The 19587-nt window shown below is 47.2% G+C and overlaps 1 protein-coding gene and 1 long non-coding RNA gene across 5 annotated transcripts in view; one reads left to right on the top strand and one right to left on the bottom strand.

Moving 5' to 3' along the window:
• The first annotated feature begins 3927 nt into the window (after positions 1 to 3927).
• LOC120368543 lies at positions 3928 to 10464 on the top strand. Of its 2 annotated transcripts, none has more exons than XR_005582634.1 (4): positions 3928 to 4118; positions 7610 to 7728; positions 9080 to 10165; positions 10331 to 10464. It is a non-coding gene; the product is annotated as an uncharacterized LOC120368543 (long non-coding RNA). The 2 variants fall into 2 exon arrangements; XR_005582635.1 differs by having other exon boundaries at positions 8895 to 10165.
• Positions 10465 to 10531: 67 nt separating this feature from the next.
• The window catches only part of CHST3 (carbohydrate sulfotransferase 3), a 46150-nt gene continuing 37094 nt past the window's right edge, over positions 10532 to 19587 (bottom strand). For all 3 annotated transcript variants that reach the window (XM_039480659.1, XM_039480660.1, XM_039480661.1), the window contains exon 3: positions 10532 to 19073. In XM_039480659.1, the coding sequence (XP_039336593.1) occupies positions 17831 to 19073 (1243 nt within the window). In that variant the 3' untranslated portion in view covers positions 10532 to 17830. The remainder of the gene's footprint in view (positions 19074 to 19587) is intronic.

Genomic DNA, 19587 nt, shown 5'->3' with positions numbered 1-19587 from the left:
CCAACCAGGGGACTTCGTCTGGGCCAAAAAGTTCGTTTGTGGCGACACCCTCCAGCCGAGGTTTACTGGACCCCACCAGGTTCTTTTAACAACCCAGACTGCAGTGTTCCTGGAAGGACGCAAATCCTGGATCCACCACTCCCACGTCAAGCCAGCCGTAGTGGACCACAGTGACGGACCAGCAGCTCTTGCCACCACTGAGGACACTGCCTCTGACCAGTGGACCAGCTTACCTCTTTCAGACATCAGACTTAAATTGACTCGAAAAAAATGAGAGGACCTTTTATTCTGACAACGGTATGTTTTTTATTATGCCTTTTTAGTTTATTTTCTGCTTATGAAGATAATGCTTTTATTAGATATTCCCACGAGGTTAAAACTCGTATTTTAGGAAATAGAAGTAATTGCTGGGTATGTACTCAATTTCCAGTAAATGCAGAACAGGGACTCCCCTTCACACCCATTCCCCTGACCACTGCTAATATGACTTGGATGCCACCGGCTAGAGTAAAAGATCCAGTCCAACACAATCTTACATGGGACAAAACAGGAGTGCCGATTAACAGATATCTCAGGGTAACAAATCAGACAGGATCACTGTGTTTTGTTAAAGAAAAGGGGTCAACTTTTGTGGGAACCAGTAAATGCAACATGTATTTTAATGGCACCGCCTTTAGTAAAAATCTTGGCTTCAAGCCTTGCGCATCCCACTTATCCCATATGTGGATCCCTCACCCCGATACAACTTTTTCATGGGTGGGCAAGCCTTCAGAGTCAGCTTTTAAGAAGCCCTGCTCAGATCACGAGGGTGTCCAACTAATTGTTAAGGGATATACGATTGCCTTCTACAACTGCTCAAGCAGTACTACACTGCACTTTGAAAACACCACTACCAAATTGTGCCTCTGCGGTTCGCACAACGACCCCTCTGCGTTACCAGGGGAACAGTGGTCCAACGGGTGGTGGGTTACCTCCTACTTTGAGAAATGGAATACCTGAAACGCAATGTATGGAACATACTGGGTGTGCGGGCCCAAAGCTTATTACTTTCTCTCCCCTGATTGGGCAGGGTCATGTTATTTAGCGTGGCTCACACCGCATTCTCGCATCTCCCTCACCCCCCCCCCCCATTTTCCCCATGTTCGCAACATCCGTGAAACCTTCAGAGATATTAATATCCGTGATGGTTTGTCGTGGCAACGGTGGGCTGGTCTTATTAGCTTGAGGGGTGGTGTCATCCGTCTACAGGGACTACTAGAATCTTTAACCAATGAAACTGTGACCCTATTTGAGAATCAGGCCGGGGAAATGTCCCAACTGCGCCAGTTAGCTTTGCAAAACCGAATGGCTTTAGACATAATGTTAGCAGCCCAGGGAGGAACTTGCGCCCTCATAAATGAAGAATGCTGTGTTTTTGTAAATGACACCTACCCTGACACCTTTCAACGTACCAAACATCTAAGGGAAATGGCTAAGAACTACTCCTCTGGCCAGCCACCTTATGATTGGTGGGGAGCCTTATGGAATTGGCTGCCTGGATTTGGGTGGGTTAAAAACCTCTTGGTGGGTATTGTTGGGGCCATAGTAATCCTTATAATACTGTGTTGCTGTATTCAGTGTGTCCCCTCCCTCATAAACTCATGTGGGTCAGTTTATTCTTTTCCTACTTCAGCCAAAGGCCTTACCCTCTTCGAGTTGGCCCAGGCTGAAATTGCCAAACGGCCCTTGGCTCCTTAAAATGGGGTATAGCTTTTGGTAAATAGTTATCCCAAAGCTACAAATGGAGGAATGTTGAGTCTGAACTTTTGATGAACTTAAACTTAACCCAGATTTGATGTCTCTGTCTGAAACTTTTAATCAAAGCTCTGACCTGCGAACTACTCATGACACCCCCCCTCCCCTTAAGTAGCCATCTCCCCTTTTGTCTTTTTAAATTTACATTTTAACCTGTTTTATCCTGTAGTATCTTGATTGATTATGCATGACCATTATGATCTGTTAATCACTTTGTTTACTTCTGTGTATAAATATTGATGCTCAACCCTAATAAACTTGCCACACTTACTCCGAAGCCTTTAAGCTAAGGATAGTGTGAGCCCGTTGATCAACGAAGTGTTGTCTGGTCTCTGACAGATTGTGAGCCCCATACCAACTCCGCACGAACTCGGGTGCTGGAGAGGTGAGTAAGGACTTGTTTTTTACCTAACATAAGTATCTAAGATAGAAACCTAGACAGTTAAGATGTTAACTCTCACACAGTTAAATACAAAGAGAAACCTCTCTCTGTAATATCTTCCAAACCTTCCAGATTAAAGATGAAGTCTTGAATTTATTAAAATCAGTCACATATTGAGAACAGATGCTCCACAACAATTGAGGTGGTCATGGTTAAAAATGGAGAGGAGAAAAATCGAACAGGCATGACAGGATAGCCTTCTATATATTTTGGTTTGCTTTTCCCACCCAGCTCTCCCTGCAGCTCTTCAGTACCTCTTCTATTCTTCCTGCTTACCCATGTGAAAGTAGAATGAATTATATTGTAAAAATAAGAATGGATTAAAGAAATGTTGTATGTACCTTTAAGCAGAAATAAGAAATGTTGAAATACAGGTGCCAGGAAAAGAAACATTAGGCATAAACAATGGTGCTAATGGCAAAACATTAACAGAAGATGGGTAATAGTAAGGAAATAAGATATGCATGCCTAGCCCAGGTAAACTTATCTGATTATGCCTCCTTTGTTATCTTGTTAAGTTCTCACCCTTTTATCTGTATAAATAAGATAGTTTGTGTCTTGCATGGTGCTCACATTATCTGGGTGTCATTAGCAGAGCGCTGTGCTAATAAAACAGAGTGGTCTGACAAACTGTGAGTCCTGAGTCTAACTTTGACACCCATTCAATCCCACTTTGCTAAAATACATTTTTCTAAACTTCCAGGTCTCACTCAAACTCCAGCTCACTACAGAAGCCCAGGCTGTGAGAACACATTGCGTTTCCTTAGAGTGGATATGGAGTATTCAGAAAATATGGGATGTGGGGTGTGTACAAATTTTGTATTTAATGACCCTCTCTCCGGAAATTTGAAACTGAGCTGTTTGCATCTTGGAGTGAAAAACACCATCGAGCAGTGACCTCAAGTGCGAGTCTTACAGCTGCATGGCAGGAGGAGTGGGCAAGGACTGGAAGGAAGGTGCTAAAAATGTAGTTGCTTAAAGACGCCTTGTAGAAAACTGAAATATAGAGAAACAACCCTTCATAATATTGAAATTTATGATTTGTCCCACAGTAGTGCCCAAAGGTCCCAGTCAGGACTGGGGCCTCGTTGTGCTGGATGCTGTACAAACATGCAATAAAAAACAACCCCTGTCCCAAGAAGTTTGCAATCAAAAGCCATGAGCCTGGAAAGTTTTATGCCCAGGTCTAATTTAAAGCATGTGAATAGTCTCACTGAAGTCCTCAAAGTGAAGCATTTGCAAGATCAGGGCCTAAATACAGTCAAGAGACAACAAGAGGAGTAGAATACAATGGACGGATAAAGAGGGGAGACAAAGGTGAGTGCAAGAGGAACACAAGCTTGAATATGTTCTTAGCTAAGTGTACAAATTGGAGGCATAAACGTTTGTTTCTTATAAGTTAGGTGGAAAAGATATTAATGAATCACTAACTGGCCACCTGCCAAGTCAGCGTCATTAAGCAGTTTACTATAGACAGCATGGAAGAGAGGGTCCTAGGAAGGGCAGTGATCTGGATAGGGCGTTCATATATAGAGCATATTAGATTTTTCTCTTCTTTCATCCATCAGTATAAATAGACAGTCTGCTCTTGAAAGTTCAACTTTTCCTGTGGCTTTCGTTAACTAAAGCCTTTGTCACAATTAGCTTCTGAGGAAATGCTCATGAAGTCACAAAGGGGATTATCTGAGGTGTGGAATAAACAGCAAGAGCCGATGAGCTCTGAAGAAATAAAGGCCAAGAGGTTCAAACCTGGGTGCCTAAAACCGCCTCCTAAATCCATGTCTAGTCACCTGACAGGAAGTGGCCTGATTTTCAAAGATTCCCAGCACCTGTAGTTCCCAGAGGGAGTTGGAGCTGTTCAGCACCTCTGCTAAAGGGAAGCGTGAGTTTCTTGATTGGCGTGAAAGAAGACACATGTGGGGGAACCTATCTATGGTGTTTCCAGGGCCAGATAGCCAAGAGAGCTCAGCATGAAAATCTAGACTTCATTTGGGTGTCTCACTGGTGGTTGAGCCCTTTAGAAAATCTGACCCTGATTGGATCAGCTCTTCCATTGCATTGTTCTCTCCTCCCCTTCTCTGCTCCTTCTTTCAGTCTCTTGATTTGTTTTGCACTCTGTCCATTTGCTGATCTGGTTTTCACCCTGTTTTTTCATTGGAGTTTAGTTTTCTCTGTCACCTCTCTGCTCCTTGTTTCATAGTTTCTCCAAGGTGAAATGGGAACCTAATAATAACTGAGTGTGAATTAAATTTTCAAATCCGTAATGTTGGCGGGGCCTTGATGCTAGACAAAGAGAGTTATTAGGTGTATTTTCAAAATGAACCATTAAGGAGCTGATCCTGCAAAACCTTCTCACACAATTATTTCAAGGGGACTTAGTGAGTAAAGATCTGCAGGACTGGGCCTTAGAAGGCAAAACAGCAGCCAACCAGTCAGTACCTTGTGCTCTGGTAGGAACAGCAGCCAACCAGCAAATGCCTTGTGCTCTGGCACACTATTATGCACTTTAATGCCTCTTTAATGTGCTGTGTTTTCATAGCTGGGGACCCAGAAAACTCCCGGGACTCTGTGCTGGATCAAAGTCAATATCTCCTTGTTGGTATTCCATGACCTGCACAGAAAGCCTCAGCAGCTGTTCCTGGCCTGCAGCTGAGACGGCAAGTTCCAGTTACTCCCAGTCATTCCTTGCAGGTTTCTACTGAAATTTGCATCCTGCTGGTAGATCTTATGGAGGTCAAAGATGCTTTTTTCCATGAGCAGACAGTCTCCCCTGCTCTGAGCAATCTGTGCTACTGAATCACATGGTTTGGGCTGGCATTTTCTAACCCCTAGAGCATCAAAACAAAATATCCACTCATAGTCACAGTCACTCTAATGTGATGTGTGTATGTTAAAGGGCTCTTTGATGGGCAGATAAATGGGTGATGACTGAATGTAATCATTCATGCCTATGACACTGTATAAATGAGGAGTTCAGTTCTGCTGAAACATGTTGGATTTTCAGCCCTGGAAAAGGAAGCTCCCTCTTGGTTCACAGGGGAGCATGAAAGGATCCTTGTACTTTTCTGCTCATGCTCCTCAGCTGTAACCTGAAAGGATCATCTCTGTGCTTGAGGTAGTTCAGCCTGGATAAACTAAAGTAAGGGGAGTTGGCAAATATTTAGTGGAGTTAAGTCTCAAATAAAGAGATTTGCGGATACAGACTAACACGGCTGCTACTCTGAAAAAAGTTGGGTGTTTTTTATTTACCTTCTGGTTTTTGAATTTGTAGTGTGCACTCAGCTCACGTTTTCCAGCTTTGTTCTGCAACTGTGAGGAGTTCTCTACTAGGAACTTTGGGGGTTTATTTTCAATGAAAGCTGAGATTCTGACTCAGTCACATGGATCCAGAAGGTGGGGCTTTAAGAAAAACACCACATCTTGTGAGACTCTTTATAAAATGGCAAGAGTTGGCAGCCCTGCATTTTTATAACAATCATCTAAAAGTCACCTGACTGCAGCCAAGACCTATCCAGCATCTGAGAGACTGAGGACACTCAGCTTATTTGGAAAATTGCCCTTGTAAAAATGTTTCAAACTCTGCTGGCAGCTCTCCATGTGGGCCAGGTTCATTTCTGAAAATCTCAGCCCCATTGTGTATAGCATCTACAATTTCAGCATTCAGAAAATAACATGGAGTTCCCTGGGAGGGATTCAGACTGGCTAGTGGGGAATATGATCAATGCAGGAACTCTGTCTTACACGAGGGAAACAGCAGCATGTGAGTGGTTAAAACCCAGGCCCGATTCCCAGTCATGTATTTTCACACTTTTTGGTAATAGTGTTATTCTTGCCCCTCGCTCCTCCTCGGCCTCTTCTCTTGGCTGCTTCTTATGTTAACCCTCCATTAGGCAGTTAGCAAAGCCTCTCTCACTAATGGACGTTAATGTGTTTCCTTAACCCCTCGGAGTCAATGGCTTCTCGTTCTCTTTCTGAGGTCCCTTTGTGGTATGGAGGGCTTTGCAGGCAACCCAGTGGAAACCCAACCCCCATTCTGCTGCCCCGGCTCCATCTTTCAGGCTGCCTGTCGCCAGATGCCCCACTGGTGGCTGTTCCTACTTTTAGATACTGTGTTTCGGGACAAATGGTGGAAGGGATTCCGAGGGGCTTTTGGATCAGACTGGACTTGATTAGGGGGCCACGAGGCTGAACTGCTCAAGGCTGGTCTCACTGTTATTAGGAAGGAGTGGTGGTCAGCCTTGGCACAGGAGCCAGCCCGGGCTTTGGAAGAATTCCCTGGGCCTTGTTTGAGGTATTGGTTTTATTCGTGGCACTGTTCTGGTCTCCTTTCAATGTGGCCTGACTGTTCTTTTTAAAAAGCAAGGCAGCCACACTGGCTTTGCTATTGTGGCCTCCCAGCGCTATATGGCCCGCAAGTCCCCTCCCTGCTGACCCCCATACCCTCTCCAGTGGTGCCTGCATGCACCTGAACAAACTCTTTCAAGGAGTGCAGTCATACACAGCCATCCCTTGTCCACCTGTCCCAGTGAATGAGACCTGCTCCTCCTTTCTTCTCCAAGCCAGGAGCACTTGGGTAAACCTTGTCCTGCTGAGCTTTTACTACCAGCCTGTTCTCTCAATAAACTGCAGGGCTGCATTTAGCAAGTCTTTTACTAGCTATTAAAAGATTACACCTCCAGGGGACCCGTTTACTATTTGGAGCCTGTGTCCAGCCATTTTGAAATGTATACCCTTTACGAGCATTTGTATACAAGCTCATTAATAGATCTGTGTGAAATTCACAATTGTTGTTTCACAAAGTTTGGCACAAACACTTTCACTGGTGTCGCCTTGTGGCTGAATTTTATTGACAATGTTTGTAAAGTGGCTGTTAGCAATGAAAAGACAGGAACGTGTGAATTTTCCCATTCCCCAGGCAAAAAATCACCCTTTCTCTAAAAAAAAAAACCTGGTCCATTTCTGTTGTGTTTGCTGTTGCATTTGTGAGGTGAGGCCAAAATACTCTGGAGGCAAGAGCTCGTGTTACCCTTTCTGCTGAGCCCTAATTCATTTTGGGAAATCTGCCTGTGACCTTGGTAAACCAACTGCCAAGGCCGTAGGCGTTAGCTAAGAACTAACAAACTCATAGTTGGAAAACAAACCAGCTCTCTGTATGTTAGTCTTGTTCAACATAGGTATTAGTTTTGTAAGAATGTATTTAGTGTTTAGATTCTATGAAATGCTCGTAGGTTGCTGCATGCATTAATCTCACTTGTAAATCTGTGATAGAACAACAAATTTAAGTTTTGCTTTATAACTTTGAAAATGTTTGCACTGAACTTGTGAACCCAGGCACATGAATCATCTCTTCCCTCCTCTCCCCCACCCATTAAGGAGGCCTATCAAGATTAAACAGGCCATCAGGATACAAAGGATTGGTGAATGGCCCCATCACACCTTGGAAATTCTACATGCAAAGAAGCTCATCTCATAGCTATGTCTACACTGGAAACGTAAGTCGACTTATATTAGGTCGATTTATAGCCACTGCGGTTATTACTGCGGTGATGCACGTCCATATTACCCTCCCTGGATCAGTACTGCGAGCAGGGGCGGCTCTAGGCACCAGCAAAACAAGCTGGTGCCTAGGGCGGCGAAATCTAGGGGGCGGCAAAAGGCTGGGTCTGGGGCCCCAGCTCATCCTGCCGCTGCGAGCTGAGGAGCGGCCCGTCCCCTGCAGCCGGGGGGGGTGGCAGGCTGGGCCGGCGGACCTGCCGCAGTCATGCCTGCGGGAGGTCCACCGGAGCCCCGGGACGACTGGACCTGCCGCAGGCATGACTGCGGAGGGGGCGCTCGTCCCGCGGCTCGGGTGGACCTCCCGCAGGCATGACTGCGGCAGCTCAAGCGGAGCCGCCGGACCCGCGAACCGTCCGCAGCCGGGGGAGGTCCAGCCGAGCCACGCGGGACCAGCGGTCCCTCTGCAGTCATGCCCGTGGGAGGTCCGCTGCTCCCGCGGCTCCGGGGCGCCTCCCGCGCATGACTGCTTGGGGCAGCCAAAAAGGAAGAGCCGCCCCTGACTGCGAGCCCTCACCAGGAGCGCTTCCATCCATCTAAGAGGGGTAGTGTGGGGAATTGAAAGTCTGGTCTCTCAGCTCTGCTGGCAGTTCCCTACCAGCTGTCACATAGGCACCCAGTGGACTGCCCTCCCCCCCACTCCCTATTTCCCGCTGGGAGCTGGGGAGGCTGCACAGGGCTTCTCGCCTTCCCATTCTCCACTGGGAGTGGGGAGGAAGCTGCCCAGGGCTTCTCGCCTCCCTGTTCCCTGCTGGGAGTGGGGGGAAGCCGCCCGGGTTTTCTTGCCCCAGGGAGCGGGGTCTAGTTGCCCTGGCTTCTCACCCTCCGGCCCACCCACTCCCAGCTGGGACGGTAATACCACCCAGGCTTCTCACCCCTGCTCCCAGCCAGGATCAAGGGCCATTCTCGCCCTGGCTCTCCAGGGGAGCTGGGGGCAGCTGGGCTCTTGCTAACCAGATTTCTTGTCAATTTCATGGCTCCCTCCGCTCTTAGGTTGGCCTGACTGTGTAGTGCGCCCCAGCCCATAGACTGGAAGGCTAAATGTAAAAGATAAAACAGAGTCACAAGAAATGTTTTCCTTTCTTTGCTGTTTGAACTTTCACAGGGCCAGAGATGCGCTAAATTAAGGCAGAGATCCCCAGGGGTTACCCCTGGGTCCACCCTGAAAGACATTTTGAATTGACAGATTACTACATCTGTCATCTTTAGGAGCCATAGATGGTAATGCATTTGTGTGTATATGCTTGCTTGCTTTAACCTGTAAATAACTGTCTCATTTCTTTTCCCTAGTTAATAAACCTTTAATTAACTTATTAGAGGGTTGGCTACAGGCATTGTCTTTGGTGTGAGAACTAAGATACAAGTTGATCTGGGGCAAGCGACTGGTCTCTTGGAACTGGGAGAAACCTGAATATTTTGTGATTCTTGGTGTAAGTGACCATTTATCAGTTAGTCCATCTTGCCTGGGTGGCAAGGTAGCCTGGAGAGCATAAAGGGACTCTCTAACTCTGAGGTAAGACCGTTACAGTGATCCAGGAGTTCACATTTGTTCCTGGGCTGGTGAAATTCAATTACAGAACATACCGCTAGCTTGGGGTGTCTGCCCTGGTTTTACCTGTCAGCCCTGAGGTCGGCACTCCTGCTCGTGAGCCACTCCAGGCAGCGTGACAAGATTTGCACCTGAAAGATGCCTAAAGCTAAGGCCCCATGACCCAAAGAAGCCTCTTTTCTTTACACCCTGGAGTCTGGCAGGACAAAGCCTCAGACTCTGGCCTGCACAATTTTGGCAGTAAAACACTTGTACCTGAAATCGAGGCAGCGACAGCCCAGAACATAGATATTTCACAAATGACTGGATACTTGGACAGGACGTTTTGGAGCTGAGAGATAGAAACAGCCTCATTAAAAATCCAGAGTTAATGGTGTTCCTCCAGCTAGATGCTTGCTAGGGATGGGTAGGTTCCAACACTTCACTGCAGCATCTTCCTACACCAGCTCCAGGGCTGGCCATAGCTATGAAAGACCCTGAGAAAAGTGAGACTGAACCAGTGGCTGTCGCCATCCCATCATTTACCCAGAATAACCCGGGCTGCCTTCATCTCACTGCCTCTGAGCTGCAGTGAGTCCCACCATGGATGCCTGATTATGGGTGAGGAAAAGAAACAGGGTGGAGCCCAATGATTCTCTCTGGTTTGTTAAGTCCTCTTAGGTTCCTGAAGATGATATTTCCCACATTCATTTTAGCCTTTTCTTTTCCCTTTGATGGGTGGTAACATTCCTCTCTATATTTCTGATGGATTTGAAACCAACTTTTCTCGCCCTCTCTGTGGTATTGGAGATAGCACCAGCCCTTGTGCACACTGCTCTGCTACCAAGGTTTGCTAAACAGCTGCTGCACAGCTTTCCTGATTGGAAATGAGCACCTGCAACTTCCATTAGAGTGAATGGGAGTTGAGTGTTCAGTACCACTGGGGTAGGAGAGGGCAACTAGGCTCTTGTTTAAATTCTTGTCAGCACAGCGGTTTCCTTTTTCATCCCCAGATCTTATTTTCCTGAGCGTCTTCCAATGTGTTGACTCTGAGCGCCGTTGCTGCTGCTACACGGATAAGGAGAACAAGTCACTGCCCCGGGGGAGCATGTTACACAGAGACTCTTACCAGCTGCTGCATCTGCTGCTGCTAACGTCTACACTTCCCCTGCTGCCAAAAATAACAAGTGAATAAATGCCAGAGAGACAGGAGATGCCTTTTTGGATTCTGCTCCATTGTGTTTTTAATTAAATAAGTCAAGTCAACCATCTTCTAACTGGTTACAAGGTTCACATTCATTTCTGTGCATGGAAGATTCAAACTAGAGTACTGAGTACTCTCCTCAGAGGATGTGTCTGTCAGCGCTTCCTGGGGCTGGCAGACCACAGTGGCTCCAGGAGTGTAAAAAACCCTGTGTAACATCACTGCTATGGAGCCAGGCAGGCCTTTAAGCTAAACTCTTAACACAGGGCCAGTAAGAAAATATCTGGACATTGGTTTAGCTGTTAATTTAGTTTTGTAAAAACTCCTAGGTGGCAGCACAGAGTTCTCCCCATCCAGATAAATAAACGAGGGATGCTGGACTCCCTTAGGTGCACACTTCCAGCTGCCCAAGGGACCCCATCCCAGTGCATTTCCCTTTGAAGCTTGCCTGATGCCGGGGCCGACCCTCCCTTGCCTCCTGTCCCCTTGGATTTCCCCCAACAATGCGGAGAGCCCCTGCAGCTGAAGTTACATCTGCTTTCCTGGAGGCAGGTGTTCTGATTTTAAACTTCTGGGCTGTGTGATGTCAGCCACTGAAGAGGGCCAGGCACCTGAGAGTCCTCCCTTTGAGCTGACAAGCAAAGATGGATGAGAGGAGGAAGAAGGGAAGGAAGAAAACAGCTGAAGTAATAAAGCAGCTCTCCATTTTACAGCCTTAGGAGCACAGATGGCAGTTGTGAGCCTTCCTCTCTCTGCCCTGCTGGGGTGAAACGCAGCATAGCTGCAAGTCAAAGGCTCCATTCAGACCCTGCTGCCAGCTCCTTCTCTTTCTTCACACTTCTCCCCACCTGAAATGTTAGTGAGTGAAAGGCCCTCCCCCCACGAACTAGCCTGATAGCTGGAGGTTGCTATGCTGCAGTACCGCAAGGGAGTTGGGGTTCAGGAGAGCACGACAGGCTGACTGCATGCACAGCTTTCTTCTAGCACCTGAGCCTGGTCCCTGTCCTATAGGACAGAGAAGGGAGAGAGAATGTGTAGCTCTATCGAACACACCAGAGAAAGAATGTGATGTTAGAAATTTGCCTTTCCATGTCTAATAACTGGAACACAGAGGAATAGTCCTTTTATGTGCCAAGGTCAGAGACTGTCTCTCTCCCGCAGCCTGAAGATCTGTTCAGGGAGAGAGAAAAAACCTTTAAATAAACAAATAACTGGTGAATGACTCTCTTGTGCTTGGGAAGGTCAAGTGACTGGCTGAGCAGAGAACTGACTCCCTCTGTCTATCCCAGGGCTATGTACAGAGAAGGTAGCCATCCAGCGTGGTTCCCATGAGCTGCTAATGAATTCAGCCCTGCCCTGAGGGACTGCTCCAGCAATGAGACAGAATTCCAGTCTCTAGGCCAAATCCTAGCCTGATTTAAGACCCACTGAAGTCATATGTGATTGCAATAGGTGTAAATCATGGCAGGATTTGGCCTTCCATGTCTAATCACATATCTCACGTTCATCTACCAAATAACCTCAGCTCTGACTATTGCAATTTTTCTCTCCATCTCTTGGGATGAGAGAACCTGGTATCAGCTCCCACCTGAGGGGGGGGGGAGAAACCTGAAACCCCCATATTTACTTCTCATTATGCACAAGTCTGATTCCAGATGGGCTCCCCAGAGACAACAGCCATTCTTTTATGCCACTGCGGCATGTACCCTTTCACTTCCTGTGCATTTCTGTGTTTTCCCAGGCCATAAAAATATATCCAAAGCCTTTGTCCTGTCTGGGATTTATTGTGTCTCAGGGCTAGGCTACACGAGAACGCTACAGCTGCGCCACTGTAGCATGTCTGGTGAAGATGCTCTCTCGTCAGCACAATAAAACCCCCTCTACAAAGGATGGTAGCTATGTCAACATAGTGCCGTCCACACTGGCGCTTAGGTCAGTATAAGTTACGTTGTGCAAGGGGTGGCTTATTCACACCTCTGAGCAAGATAACTTTTACCACCATAACGCAGTGTCAACAAGCTCGCAGCTTGTGAAATGGGCCATTTGAAAGGCTGTCATTTAAAAAGTGCTACAAAGAGTTCCATGTCCTACACAGCCCGAGTTCGCCAATTTTTGAGGTTTTTTTCACCCATGCTTTCCTTAAAAAATAAAAAAGACATTTTCCTCCTTCCTATTGCTGTGCAAAGCCCCCTGACTCTCCCAATAACAGGGAACAGTGAACCTAATCTGGTTCAGTTATAGAGTGTGGAGGTGTTACTTGTAACAACAGCAGTTAGCAGTTTCGAGACAGAAGTGTGATTTTTGTTTGTTTCTGGGTGTTAAGAAAAACAGACTTCTCAAAACAACAGCATTTTGTTTGAAATCATAACTGTGCTGCTCTGAGTTTAATTGTTTACCTTTTTTCCATTTCTTGGGATATTTATTGTCTGCCTGGTTTTGGGTGTAGCTCAGACTCCCTGCTAATAAAATATTTCCCCTCTTTTTCATATAATAAATAAATACATTCCCCTTGCAGTTTACAATATTAAACCCTCCATTCTCTGAACGGTTCCACATGTTGCAGGAAGTGGCAGTCTCTTTCCTGCCGGACTGCAGCCCTTGTAGACAAAAAATAAAAATAAACTTTTGAAAAGCACAAACAAAACAAACAATAGCAATAATAACGCCTCACTTCTCAGAACCAAAGTGCTGGTTGGAGCTCCAGGTAAACACACTCTCCCCTACTGACTGCACCAGAATTGTTTCCACTGGGGGCTCCCTGCTGGAGCTGGCAAAGTAAGTTTGATTAAGGAGCAGTATGGATCTGATTCATGGTTACCCTGCACCTTGGTGCTGATCCAAAACCTGTCAAAGTCAGTGGGAGTCTTTCCATTGATTTAAATGGGCCTTGGCTCAGGTCCACTGGGTGGTCATATCGTGTAAACCATTTCCGTTTTGTTTTGGGGACCATTTACAGCCACTTTATACTGATGCAAATGATGACACAAGGTAGAAGGCAATTGGAAATAGGGCCCCTCGTGCTGTACCTATAGCTCTTGTTGTCTTGAGTATATTGAAGAAATGCTCCAGTATGCATTAAGGCCCTTATTCTGGAAAGCACCTCTGATCAGGACAGCTTTTATGCCTATGCTTAACATTAAGGTGTGCTTAAAGTTATGCCATGCTTAAGTGCTTTCCTGAACTGAGGCCTAAGTCTGCTACCTTTCCAAAGGTAAACAAATTATAATATAGGATGAGGCAGTTAGAGGACAGAATGTGAATATTAAAGAAAGAGAGGTCAAAAATGATTGTTTGCACCAGAGGGTCTGTGAGCTTGAAGGAGGAAACTGTTGTATATTTGCCCTTTATGGTTTATACACCTATAGGTAGTAATTTAAAATGTGCTCTTCAGTGGGTGCAGAGCTTGAGGTTCACAAACAACTCCACACGTGAGTTGCAAGGGCATACATAGAAAAGCCCCCTTTGAAGCACATATTTGTTAATTTCTTTTCACTTCTCTAAGCTTCATTTATACTAGGGGTCCCCAACGCGGTGCCCGTGGGCGCCATGGCGCCCGCGGAGGCATCTAAATGCGCCCACGTCCTGGCTGACAGTCAAGCATCCGCTGAAATTGGTGGCATTTTGGCGGCGATGCCTCTCGATGACGCCGCTTGCCACCGACAAGCGACGTCATCAAGCGGCGGCGACACCGAAATGCCGCCGAAATTTGGCAGCATTTTGGTGGATGTTCAACTGCCGCCACGGTCCTTCGTCTGGCGCCCGCAAGACGAAAAGGTTGGGGACCACTGATTTAGATATAAGTAATTCCTTGAAAAACTGTAAAGATAGTTTAGGCCCAAAATTTAGGGATAGAAAAATAAATGTTTTTTTTTGTTTTTTGTTTTTTACAAAACCTGCTATTAGTCAATTTTTTCATGATTATTTTTAAGCTCAATTGGAAACAGTTTCCACCTTTTTGTATCAACATTCTCTTTGCAATATCTGCAACCCAAACACTGCAGAAAGAATTGTGCTAGTACAAGGGAGCTGAAAAGTGAAACTGCCCGGCATAAGTGCGGGAACTGGGGGTGCTGCTGCACTCACTGGCTTGAAGAGGTTTCCATCATTTACAGTTTGGTTCAATGGCTTTCAGCAGCCCCACTATAAAAATTGTTCCAGCACTCCTGCTGCCTGATCTGTTTTCATTGGTTACTTTCTGCATTTCAGTTTGGACAAACTGCATAACTGGAGTAAAATAAATTCATATCTTTAAAAAACTATTTCAGTTTAACAATATAAGGTGTTGTTAGTAACCCTGGGAGGGAGGTGTGGATTGTTGCTCTTTTTTAAAAAGAGAACTGTGATGGGGTGTGTACTCCACACAGGCCCTGAAAGGGTTAATGTGGGCCTGAGGGACCAGTTAGGGTACCTGGCTGTACCTGGAGGGAAAGCCAGGCTTAACTGAACAAGAGACTCAGCTGGGCTGGAGCAGGCTGGATTATAAAGCCAGAAAGTTTGCTGGAGAAGGGGACTGCAGGGAGACTCTGAGGTTGCTCTCTGGGAGCACAGAGGAGGGGAGATGAAAACCCAAGAGGGAGAATAAGCACCAGGATTCTAACCCTAGAACAAGGGTCAACCCCAGAGGAGTTGTGGGGAAAGGAAGCCTGAGAGAGCTAGGTGGGAAGAAGCCCAGGGAAAACAGCAAGGGGTAGGACCATGCAGACCGTGGCTGCTTGTTACAGGGTTTCTGGGCTGGAACCCAGTGGACAGTGCAGGCCTGGGTTCTCCTACCAACCCCTGAGAAGTGGCACAGAAGCCCTGGAGAGGAGCTCTGGACAGCTGGTTTGGAAATTTATTTTGTTGCCCTGAAAGGGGAGGACTATAGTGATCTCGCCGGAGGGCCAAACCACAAAAACAGAGCCCCTTGAGTCACAGAGAGTCAGAGACAGCAGAGCATGCAGTGAGCAGCGGAAGGGGACGTGGGAGTTGGACAGAGCTGTTCCCCAGAGCGAGCAGGAGGAGGTGCCACCTAGCTCGCCCTGTGATAGAGACACTGTCAATTTTTACATGGGTGTAGGTTGGGGGCATACACTATGTTACGGTACACTGAGGGCTGAGAATTTCAGCCATTATCCTGCATTTATTTTTGTGTTTCTCTTTCCGTTGCTCCAACAGGGGTGTGCTCCAGCACAACAATGGCCATAAACAGCATGTGCCTGGATCTCACTCCTGCATTAGCGTCTCCCCTATGCTGATCACCCATGTCAGCAACAGCTTACTCCGTCTACCTGCTGTCCAGCTCCAGTTTACCAGTGCTCCCAGGCCATGTCCATGGATCCATAGGCGATCAGGGGGACTGCTCCCCTGCCCAGCTGTGCCCGCCCCCACCCTTGTGCATGAGAATTCTGATATTCTCTCATGCTAGTGCATGAGATTAGGAAGTGAATCCAACCACGGATGAAACTGACTGCCTAAAGTACTGATAAATGCACAAAGTAAACACACTGAAAAACAGAGAAATGTCTCTTGCGATCTCTCTACATTTGAATAATCTGTGACAACAGGAAGTAAAGATAAGTTTCAGAAAGAAGTTTGCTGTGTTGACAGTATCCCTTTAAATTTGATTTAAAACAAAAACCTGATGCTGCCCCTTCAAAAATTACTAAAAAAACAAAACAAAACAAAACAAAAAACACTCCCAGCTCAGCTCTTGTTCCATGTTTCTTCCCTGAGGATGTATTTAAGGGTGAAGGGGACTCAGTGGGTATCTCAGAATAATGATGAGGCTGAAAAGGAGTCTGAAGACCTCTTCTGGAGTAGTCTCTGGGTTGCCCCACGAAGAGATCAAACTCCAGGAAGCAAAAACCTAACTTAACTGTGGATTGGACAAGGGTCAGCACAGGCTAGGAATTTGTCTGTTGCAATCTGAGACCATCTCTTTCTGTTATGGAAACTATTCCTATTGCCTAATTTTGGACGAGTTCCCACTTGCCTGCATCCCAGTCTCTCTCCTCCCCCCTCTCCTGCCACAAAAAGCTAACTGGTACAAACTACTCCCCTTTGCTTTGGGCAGGAGAATTGCTGGCAGCCTCCAACCAGCACTTCCAAAGATATACAAACAATAGCAAGGACAAAATATAAATACTATTACAGAAACACCCTGCCACCACCAGCCAAGAAAGCTTTCAGTATCGACCTCTAGACCAGCAAATGATCACTGAGGAATCCAGCCTCCACGGTGGTGGAAGACAAAACAACTGATGGCACCTTGGAAGGAGACCAGTTGAATCCCCAGGGATAGAGAGCATTGCTTTCTCTTTCTCTTTCTAAGTCTCTCTCTCTCTCTCTCTTAAATAGTGTTTTCATTGTCTCCAGGCCACCTCTTAGCTGCTGGCTTTGGTGCACTTGATAACAAGCAGCTAAGGTGGAAAATGCTGCACCAGTTCCAGAGATCATGGTGTGGCTGTTTGCTGGCTCTGCTACATGTTTTCCTGATGTCCTGGCATTTTGCTCTTCTGAGAGCATGGTCTGAGGGAGTGTGCTCACCCTTGTAGGACTCAGTCACATCTCTCAAGGTTTAACAGGCTGTTGGTATATTTAAAGGTCCACAGACATGCACAAAGTGTCCGACATGAGTGTCTGTCAGCATAAGGCAGCAGCAGTCAGGATGGGAGGAGAGAGTCTCCCAGATCCTCTCACTAGGGATTTACTAAGAGGTTTCTTGGCAACAAACTCCAACCAAGTCCCTTTCTGACAGTTCCGTCAACCCAACCAAATACAGCTTAGCGAGGTCTTTAAGTTTGCCCAAGGCGATATCAGTGCAACCCTTGGCTCCTCTCACCTCCTCGCTCATGCTCGGCGAGATGAGGGATTTTAAAGTGTACAAAGATTTTTAAAACATACAATTCTCTCTTTGGAGGTTTAGTGCAGAATGTCCTTTGAAAGAAGGGTGGTGCTTGTGCAGAGAAGAAAGCTAAGAGGTGAGGTATGGAAGCTAGTACCTACTGCTTTGGTTCTCCCAACTGCCAGCTTCTGAGCTCCATTTAGTTTCAAAGGGTGGCCACATTATAATCCATCTAGACGAGCCAGAGCTCCTGGCTGTTACTGCATTCCCCCTGCTGTCCACTGGAGATTCAGAAAGCACCTCGCTAGGATGAGGAGTGCATGGCAAACACAAGCCTTATAAACGAGGGTGTGATGCGTGTCAGCAGGGGACAGTGGCCCCTTTCCACTTGCCCCTTTCCTGCTTCCCCAGCTGTTCTTGTGCTCAGGTTTTTCTTTTTTCAGTCTAACCGTATGTTTCCGTACAGAAACCCAGCGATGAGAGCTCTTACGTGATCCAGAAGGCCCTCCTTTCCTCTAGCAAACTGATGGATCTGTTTGTGAGGGTCTCTTGGTCGCTGGCCAGTTTGTAGCCAAACAGATTCATGGCTGGGCCACAGACGCTCTGCACCACCTGGGCCAACTTGAAGGGGATGCTGAAGCGCCACTTCTCGAACTGCTCCGAAGAGTTCTTCTGGGTGGAGTAGATGCCATTGCTGTCCTGAGGTGCCTGGGTGTTCTTCTGGATCCATTCCTCCACCTGTGGGGTGAGGCTGATGCCAGCAAACCTGTACATCTCCTTGGCATTTTGGAGGGGTGACCTGGCAATATCCTCATAGCGGATCAGCATGTAGCGGCCCCGCAGCCAGGCTGGCTGTTTCAGGCCAAGTTCAGCCGAGAGGCGGATGCTCTCGCAGTTCCCCCGCAGCCTCTGCACCTCATCCTCGTTGAGGGGAGCTGCTCCTTCTGAAGCCCATTTCTTCCAGGTTTCATACTTGCCCGAGAAGGCCACAATGCGAGAGGCCAGCACTGCCCGAGGGTCCCGCACCAGCTGGATGATCCTCATGTCTAGGCGGGGGTCTTCAACCAGGGGTCGTAAGAACTCCAGCTGCCGAATTCGCACTGTCTTGAGTGCCATGTGATTCTTGTGCAGGCAGGCTTCTGCAGCGAGGGTAATGTTGAGGGGGCCACAGCGGCGGTTCTTGCAGTGGTACTTCTCAAAGACCTTCTTGACAAAAGGGGTGCAAACAGGGTCCTCGCACAGGGAGCGGCTTGAGCCCCGCCGGAACATATACGGGGTCAGGTGCTCCTCAGGGAACGGGGTGATGAAGTTCTCCAGGATGTAGAGGTCACAGAGTAACAGCTGCTTCAAGACATCTCGGTAGACGAGGGCCGATCCCACTGCGTTTGCTCCGCCTGGCTCGAATGACACTGTCCTCTCGATGTGCCACAATGGCTCAAAGAGATAGAAAATGTTGCCCTGTTGGTTGAAGAACTCTCCCACAAAGGAGGAACCTGTGCGGGTGGTGGCCATCAGGAGCACATGTCTCCGGGGTCTCTGTGCCACAGCAGGCTCCCTGGTCCCTCCCAGCTGCAGGGTGACATTCTGAAGCCGGCTCTTGAGCTGAGAGAAGGCAGAATCCAGCTCGCTGAGGGACAAGAGGGACCCATTTTCTGACAGCAGTAGGCCAGGGTCTGTGCTGTTGATCTCCATCAGAGATTGTGGGGCTTGCTTCAGCTTGTCTGACACCCTGCAAACAAAGAGAACAAAACCACAAACAATGAGGCAGTGGTTAAAAAGGGAGACATTTAGATTTTCACCTCTAAGCACCTGAGTTCATCTTATTTCACCTGAGGCCTAACAAGTTCAGTAGTTTCAATTTACTCCCTTGTGCCCCTCTGTCCATATTGCAAAGCCAACACAGACTGGCACAGCTGGCAGTTTTGGAGTAGCAGTAAGCTGCAGGTCGGGATTAATGGGCAGTGGTGGGGCTGTAAGAGAACCCAGCAGTAGAACAGCAGGACATGCTGCAGGTCAGGACTGAGGTGATTTTGGTGTAACTGCTTCAGGGACATTTGCACAGAATATGTCCACTCTATTCATCCTTCATTTTCTCAACTGCTAACATTTATCAGCTTTTAAAAAAGAAAAGCCCTAAGGCAGGTCTACACTGGAAACTTACATCGGCATAGCAACATCTCTCCGGGGTGGGAAAAATCCACACCTCTGAGAGACATAGTTAAGCTGACCTAACCCAGTATAGA

The sequence above is a fragment of the Mauremys reevesii genome, linkage group 7 (assembly GCF_016161935.1).
Source record: "Mauremys reevesii isolate NIE-2019 linkage group 7, ASM1616193v1, whole genome shotgun sequence".
Classification (NCBI taxonomy): domain Eukaryota; kingdom Metazoa; phylum Chordata; order Testudines; family Geoemydidae; genus Mauremys; species Mauremys reevesii.
The sequence above is the reverse complement of the archived record's forward strand: the minus strand, read 5'-3'. Positions and strand labels throughout refer to the sequence as shown.